The following is an 8,825-nucleotide window of genomic DNA, read 5'->3' as shown; positions in this document are numbered from 1 at the left end:
TATTTTAAAGGACAAAATTTGTAATTCTGTCAATAATTAATATCAATTCCTAATCACCTAAGCAAGCTAGGGTAAGTAGGGTGTCAAACACAAGGAGTATGTAATCAATGTAATCATGTAAACAAGTTCTAGTATTATGAAGTAATGAATTGGTAATGCTAATCACACAAGCAATAAGATTGAATTTAAATACTGATTAAATAACTTCACAAATTCAAGCAATTAACAAAGACAAATCACACCTGGGGTTCAAGAATGCACACAAACAGTAATCTCATGCAACCTAACATATTACCTATCACTGATTAATACAGACTGATTAACGAGCTAAACTTTAGGCACCAACAATCGCTAACACACGACATTAGTTATCAAACAATCCCTATCAGTGTGACTCAATTAAGGGCAATTGCATGCTTCATTGAATTCAACTAGTCAAAACAATCATATGAGCAATTATTATAGCAACCGACAAACTAATAGTTCCGATCAACGTAAACCTAAACCGACTGAATGTACAAAAATACTAAACACCAATACTCATAGATTAATCAAATAGCAGTTACAAAGTATTTGTTCTTTAATACATGAGAAAACTGAAAATAGTACAAACTTTACATCCCGGGTATGACTCGAAGGATTTAGCCAAGTTTCGACATCATGGAATCTTCAATTATGATGATATGGAACATGGATATGACCTCGGTATTATCTGGAATGATGGAATCGCCCACTTGTAACTCTGGAAACTGCCTGATATCAGATGTTGAATGAAAGGGTCGATATAAGATGTAAAATATTAAAACCCTAACTTTCCTGTCTTCGTAACCCATCGCGATACGCGATGGGGTCTTCTAGAGTCTATCGCGAATCGCGATGGACCAAAGTCAACAATCAATATTTAATCCCATCGCGATACGCGATGGGTCTTCAGGCCTGCCCATCGCGTATCACGATGGGCCTTCATCATCAGCAATAAATTAATCTTTCTCTTTTAGTGTGCTGGACATCCCTGGTCTTCATCCTAAGCCTCAACAGGTCCAAATTAGCTGCTTTACGTCTTTGACCTGAAATCCAATAAACACGTATGAAGTATCGAAATTCCCACAGTATACAATTAAAACGAGTAAATAAACGAACTTAACTATATAAAATTAACCGACCATCACATCCCCACACTTATCTTTTGCTTGCCCCCCCAAGAAAACTCTAAAGTGAACATTAACCTCCATCATAGGTATATGAATAATTACCATTAAGATTAGTTAGGTTTAAGGTCATACCTAGTTTCCCAGACTGACACTTTCTAGTTTGACATCCCACAAATAAGCTTAAATAATGCTATAAAAACAATGGAGCCGCCCAGACGAGTGTACTTTGTTTCCGGTTAGGGTATACATGTTCCTACCCCTCACACTATCAACACTCCTCTAGGTTTAATATATGGACTAGCAAAAGATGTGCTAGTATATATCTCTGTCCTCAAATACCAAGCATGAGTCACAACTTAATAAGCTTGCAGGCCAGTCTTATCTCCACCATTACCCACCGGTTGAATAAAGACTCGAACTAAGGTTTTGTTGGGGCTTAGGTTTGGGTGCGAATTAGACATATTTAGTGACTAAGGTGGATGAAACCCAGTTTTACAAATACACAAACAACTAATTAAAAACGAACAAACAGCTAATTACAAAACTTAATATAAACAGACTTCTTTTTGGCTTTTTGCTGAATTTTTAAATTTTTTTTTACTAAACATCAATAAACGATACACTGAAACAAATATATATAACTCCGAAAAACACATATTTACAACTTTACCGAGACATGCGTACATCGTGTACTATGCTCTACAACTGACTAAATACAACTTAATAACAAACTGGATTTCATCACACATGGTTAAAATAAAATGAAGGCCAAAGCTGAAATGGTGTGTAATGTTTGGTTTAGTAAATAAAAGGAAATAAGGTCCAAACGGGCTCCTAGGGGGATAATGTTGGGTATGTTTAGTGGGGGAAAAATGCATGTATGGGTTTTCTAAAGTCCTAATCTCCATACAGTTGGTATTAAGATCTAGATAAGCATGTGACAATCAAGTTCTAACTCTGTAAAACATATCGTTTCTCTCAATAAATGATAAGACATGTTTTATATTTATTATACAATATGTGTATTAAGTATATGGGGCCTTCTCACAATATGTCTGGAATTATGGGCTGGCGATATGAAACATGTATACCCGTCCCCTTGACTCGTTATCCCCGCCTAAACGACCCCATTTTCAACTTCTCTTTTTGAAAACATTTGTGGGTAAGACTATCGAGAAGGTGAAAAACCAACCATGACCAGAAACCAATAACTTGGTATTAATGACAATAATTAACAGTTAATAACTTTGGTTTCCGAACACTATTCGAGGTACTATCGGGCTAAAATTCTCACATCCCCACACTTGATATTTATATTGTCCTCAATGTTAAAATATTTAAACAATTAATAAACATTTGAGAGACGGGGTTGAAATTGACTATTTAACAATATTAATAACTCGGGGCTCTATGTGATGGTTCTACTAGCAATTATACAATTACACTTCTAACACTCGAAATTAGAATAACAAAATAAATTATGAAACTAAAATCACATGATATGAACAGCAATGCAATGCAAACATGAAGCTCGTAAACTCTCGTAAACACTCGTCTAATCCAAATACCAACTGAACAACCGAATCTGCAAAATCTCGAGACGTGTAGAAGCAAGCTTCTCACAAGTATAAGACATAGGTCATTTAAGAGTTATGAAAAAATAAATTTTCTGTTAATTTTATCAAAACAATTACCGAGCCGAATTAATTAATTTCATAATAAATTTTGTTAAACTAATTAAAAATGTTAAAGACCTAACTCATTTCGTAGGAATCAAGATTGCATTTAGCGTATGCAACAAGCCCTTTATACCCCCCGTAGCCCATGTGGACGAGTGAGGTTTCGTGAGGGTTTATAACGAATTACACCCACAAAGTTCCAAATACAACAAAATATACAATAAATCAAATACAACAGACATCAAATCAAAGATATATATACAAATTACCCATCTGGCTATCCATACAAGTTTTCCCAATATAATATTAATATGTACAGACTATGATAATTAAAAACAAAATAAAGGAAAGATAAAACAAAAATGTAACTGGTAGTCTGCTGAAATCCACGCTACTCATCCATCTGAGCATCTCCACCGGCATCGGGCTGCTCCACATGCTCTGCAGGCTCTACGGGTGTAGGAGAAAGTGGCACCTGCAAATGACTAAATAATAGCCATTGGGCTGCTCCACATGTTCTGCAGGCTCTAAAATCTCAATGTCTACAAAACAAATGATTAGGCGACGTGTTGGGTTAGTAATATAAAATATTAATAAAATATTATTATATAAGTTCACACAAATCGTTTAATTCCGAACTTTCACTATCCTTAAAATAATGATTAAAAATTTTTAAACTTAGAACTCGATTCGACACCACCTATGTTCAGCATACCGACATTTTAACAACTAATCAACTTTACTAACTATTAATCCAACCCGTAACCTGGCCACCGTGAAACAATTCTAATTCACTAAAGCAAAATCGCACATACAAAGTAAAGTGTACAATCCCGATCACCCGAAACTCACATACTGTTCACAATCCAACCCAACATAATAAAATAATATAAAATACATACCTCGATGTCGAATCAAGGGCAAATAATAATAATGAACGGTGACATCAGTGGTTGAGGTGGATGACGATGATGGTGGTGAACGGTTATGATTATGTTGACTGACGAACGTCGATGGTGGTGTGGTGGTTGGTAGTGGTGTAGTACGGTGGTGGTGAAGGTGATGTGAAGTTGGTGTGATGGTGATGTGAAAATGGTGGCTTGGGTTTATGAGGACGGTGGTGATAATGGGGTGATAATGGTTATAGCGGTGACGGGCGACAGTGGTGGTGAAAGTGTTGTAATGAAGAAGTTGAAGAAGATTGGCCGTTTAAATTAAATTTTTTCGGAGTATCCGTATCGCGATGGCTTATAAACATTCGGATCGTGTATCGCGACCCAATTTAATTTCAGTTGGGGTTTAGTGGGATAGCGATACACGATTGTTTATGAGGGACGTCATAGCGTAACGCGATGATGTCATAACGTCAGGGATATTACACAGCTTAGCGATACACGATGGAGGTATTGAAAAAGTCATCGCGTATCGCTATAGGATTTTTTCACAGAAAGTTTCGCACGAAAAGGGTCCGGATATTTTCCGACCCGACCACTTTTCGGCATCCCGACATCACCCTGAACACATTTCCAAACTCAAAACATACTTTACGTACCTGGAAATACGTGTAATTGACCAAACTCTTACCGAACTTTATGAAATTGCAAGTCCACCAACAATCTTCCCCACACTTGATGTTTGTTGTACAAAATGCAAGACAACAATCAATACAAGACTCGACAAAATGATAACAAACTGGACAGACACTTACAAACCCCGGTTGCCTTCCGTAAGCGCTGAATTTCACGTGTACAGCTCAACAATGCCTTGAACACTCAATTATCTTCATAACCGTGAGGTAACAATAAAACTCACCGACTCCTTGTCCATGTTGTGAATGTCCATTATTTCCAAATATGACTTCAATCTATAGCCATTCACCACTTGTCTCATATGGTCATCAAAATCTTCAATCTCAAACTGACCATGATTTCCAACTCCGACTACCAAATACGGGCCCGTCCACTTACTTTTCAACTTACCCATAAAAAGCTTCATTCTCGTGTTATATAAACAAACCTTTTGTCCAACTTCAAAGTTCTTTAACCGAATATTAGCATCATGAACCTTCTTCATCTGTGACTTGTAAGCGGATGCACAATCGCATGCCTCGTCCCTGAACTCTTCAATTTCACACAAAGCCAACTTTCTTGCCTTACCTGCATCATCATAATTCATATTAACCTGTTTAGTAGCCCAATATGCTCTTGTGCAATCTCTACCGGTAAATGACAATCCTTTCCATACAGAAGTCTATAAGGAATGGTTCCAATCGGCATTTTGTAAGCGGTTCGGTAGGCCAATAGAGCATTGGCCAACTTGGTTGACCAATCCTTTCTGTTCGTCCGAACTTGTTTTTGTAAAATCTGTTTAATTTTCCGATTAGACACCTCAACTTGTCCACTCCTTTGTGAATGGTAAGGTGTGGCAATTTTATGATCATCACCGTATCGTTTAAAGCAATTTTCCAAACTTAAAAGTTTTTTAAATGAGATTCCCCATCACTTATGATGGTTCGGGGACTCCAAAACTTGAAAATATATTACTTTGTACAAAATTTCAAACGACCGTGTGATCATTCGTCCTAGTGGCTATCACCTCAACCCATTTAGACATATAGTCGATGGCCAACAGGATGTATAAATTACCGTGTGAATTCGGGAATGGGCCCATGAAATCGATCCCCCAAACATCAAAAATATCAACTACAAGGATCGGGTTCAAGGGCATCTCATCTCTCTTAGAAATACTCTCGAGTTGTTTGCACTTTAAATAGTGTGTCCCGAACTCGTGAGCATCCTTAAACAATGATGGCCAAAAGAAGTGTAACAACTCGGATTTTAAAATTATTAATAACCCAACCCGTTTTTATGTTCGGGAATTTTTATAAATAAAATATCGCGTTATTCGAGATAATATTATTTTATTAGTATTTGTTATTATTTATTTAATATAAATACAAATTTACTTTGAAAGATATACATCTTCTACCCTAAACTAAACTTTGGTCCCCTATTGTCCCACCCCTATACTTCAGGGACTAAATTGTAACTTCTGATTATTATAATCTTTAAGCCCATTAACCCATCACCCATACCCATACCTGTGACCCGTATTGTTTATCCGGATACCCAGATCCTTAGCTTGCACCACAATTGTCGTCTGGAACATGGAAACTAAATCATGTTTATCTTTATTCTTGCCAAAATCAACTTACTGACGATATTAATTAAGAAAAGAAAATCGTTTATGATACGAACTCCTTGTTTAAGCAAACTGTCTGTAGCCGTCTAATAATATATAGTATAACGATCATTATATCACGATTAAACGCACCATCACCATCCTTATACCGTCGCCAACAGTAACCCATATTTAATTATGTCATCGTTGCGGCCACTGCATGTTCTTATCTCTTCATAGCCGACGGATTAATTGTTCGATTAAACCATTAATATGGCATCATCTGAGGTAATTAAATGTAAGGCCCCGTTATCGGTAGCCCTACATTGGGTGTTGGATTTACTCATAAACACAGTTCTAAATCAGAGTTAATTAAAACTTTCGCAGAATAATAATAATAATAGTCAACCATTCATTACAAACAATCTTAACTTGTCTTTAAAACATAACATAAATGATAATATCAAAACATCATGACAAATATTCAGATGCCAGCCTCTTCGATCTTGCCATGTGTCCTGCTCAAACCAATTGTCTCAACCTGTTAATCTGCATGCATACTAAAAGTCAGCTACGCTGAGTGAGTTCTAGTTAATCACATAACTTACTTTACATACACATACACGTGCCCGAAGGTATACATTACATACTTAACCTGTTCATCAGTCCTTCATATACATTCATAACTAACCTTACACTATAAAAAGCATTCGCCCTACATACCTCGGATATTATTAGGGTCCGGTACCCCCATCCTCGGATATTATTAGGGTCCGGTCACCCTTCATCCTCGGATATTATTAGGGTCCGGTCACCCTTCATCCTCGGATATTATTAGGGTCCGGTACCCTTTCTTCCATACCTCCATAGCATACTTTCTATATACATAATCGCAAAGTTTCGTACGTACATACATCATTCATTCTTCATCTTACAACATACATATAACATCAAACCATTTCCTGGCAGTACATGCAATTCCGAAGATCGTTCAGGTACCGATAAGAAATCATTCATACATTTCACATAATACATATATGGCATACACTTATCACTTAGGATAAGTGTATTAACTAATCACATCGAGTTTGCACACAGCCCCGAAAACATAACAAGGAATGGGGCTAGAAACTCACCTGAAATCGGTTACGTTCACTGTTAATTGTTATTCCTTTCTTCTGTTGGGCGCGGCTAACTGTATAATAATTACATGCATCAATTAACTATCACTACTCATCTCGCGTTTCTAGTCTAATTATAACTCACAACGAACGGGGTCCGGGGGCAGCGCCCCTGGCAGTGGGGTCTAGGGGCGGCAGCCCCTAGCAGGGTCCAAGGGGCAGAGCCCCTGGCTGGGGTCTAGCTGCCAGGTCAGCTTGGAAAAAAATTATTTCTATTAACTGTCTTATCACATTTTTCATTAGAATTTCGAATCATTTATTAATTGGCTAACTTGAAAGTCCAAGGGCTTCTTTGTAATTAAATCATTCTTTTCTAAGTCCATGGACTGTTCCTGTCATTTATCAAACTTCTAACTAGTTACTGGTTCTTAACGAACTGGCTTATCCTAGCGAACTGGTTCTTATAATGAATTGAACCCTTTAATGAACTGGACTCCTTAACGAATCAGTCCATAGCGAACCAGTCCATATAACGAATTAGTCCATCTAATTCGTTATCTCTTCTAACGAACTGGCTATAACGAATCCAGGGTGATTCGTCATCCTTTACCCTTAACGAATTGAACACGAACTGTAGCTAGTTCGTTATGTTCCCATAAATGAATCAGCTAGCGAATCACCCTTAATTCGCTAAATTTCCGTTAGTGAACTAGGGTTAGGTCAGAGAATGTCAGAAACATTCTCCGACATTCCCTTCCTCGTACACGCCGCCTTTCCGGCGCCGCCGCCGGATAGCCGCGGATTCGCTGGAAAAACGAGTTTTAACTCGTTTTTCACCGTTTTTCGTCCCGTTCGATCCAGATCTGAGTTAGGGTGATCCCTAAGCTCATCTTAGGTTCGGTTTATACCCGATTCCATCCGGATCTAGTGACTTAAACGGTTTAACGGCATCAGCTCGTCGTTTCGTGACCATATCTAACGAGTTTAAGTTAATAAAACATCATACTAGTATTACCTCGGGTCGGTGCTCGGTTTCCTTCTTGGTTTCGGTTTAGAAAAGGGAAGAGTCTAGAGAGAAAGATTAAGTGTGTGTTTTGGTGGTGTATGGAATATGTGTGAAATGAATGATTAATGGGTGATTAAAGGTTTATATATTTAGGGATCATGGGCTCAAGCCCATGGACTCTCCTTCTTTCTTTCATAACCCAAGTCCATAACACATACCCATTTACCCAACACTAGCCCAACTCGTATTCTATTTATCTAAACCGATAACGACCCACTATAAAATAGACGAAATTTACTTTATTATTATAACCGAAAGTAGGATGTTACATTAAATATACTGTTGTGATCATCGTTTGATCCTCATCGTTAACCCTAACATTAATTGAATCAACTATTAACGGATTACGCGATTAAGAATTTTAGGGTTTTGTTCAAACTAATTATTCTTTCTGTCTGCATATATATTTTCCATTTCTGGGCTGCTATTATCAGACCAACTAGTTCAATTGGCACTGTGGTTTGTGTTAAGGTTGTGTGTGGCTGGGGGTGGCTGGGGTCGCGGGTTTGAGCCACCCCAGCCTGATTTTTTAGTATTTCTTAATAATAGTTCTTGTTAACCAGTTTTTGATTATTTAAACCATAATACTAATATTATAAATGTTATAAAATCATAATTAATTTATATC

The 8,825-nt window shown here is 37.4% G+C and overlaps 1 protein-coding gene across 1 annotated transcript; it reads right to left on the bottom strand.

Annotated features, from left to right (window-relative positions):
* Positions 1-3,221: 3,221 nt before the first annotated feature.
* On the bottom strand, positions 3,222-5,005 carry LOC143566013 (uncharacterized). Its single transcript, XM_077052807.1, has 2 exons — positions 4,643-5,005; positions 3,222-3,305 (listed from the first exon to the last, which is right to left on the bottom strand). The coding sequence occupies exons 1-2, from the start codon at positions 5,003-5,005 to the stop codon at positions 3,222-3,224; spliced, it is 447 nt and encodes a 148-aa protein (XP_076908922.1).
* Between the last annotated feature and the right edge of the window lie 3,820 nt (positions 5,006-8,825).

Source organism: Bidens hawaiensis, unplaced genomic scaffold (genome assembly GCF_021521415.1).
Source record: "Bidens hawaiensis isolate Kalapana, Puna unplaced genomic scaffold, B.hawaiensis_p1.1 tig00022675_1, whole genome shotgun sequence".
Lineage (NCBI taxonomy): Eukaryota > Viridiplantae > Streptophyta > Magnoliopsida > Asterales > Asteraceae > Bidens > Bidens hawaiensis.
The sequence above is the reverse complement of the archived record's forward strand: the minus strand, read 5'-3'. Positions and strand labels throughout refer to the sequence as shown.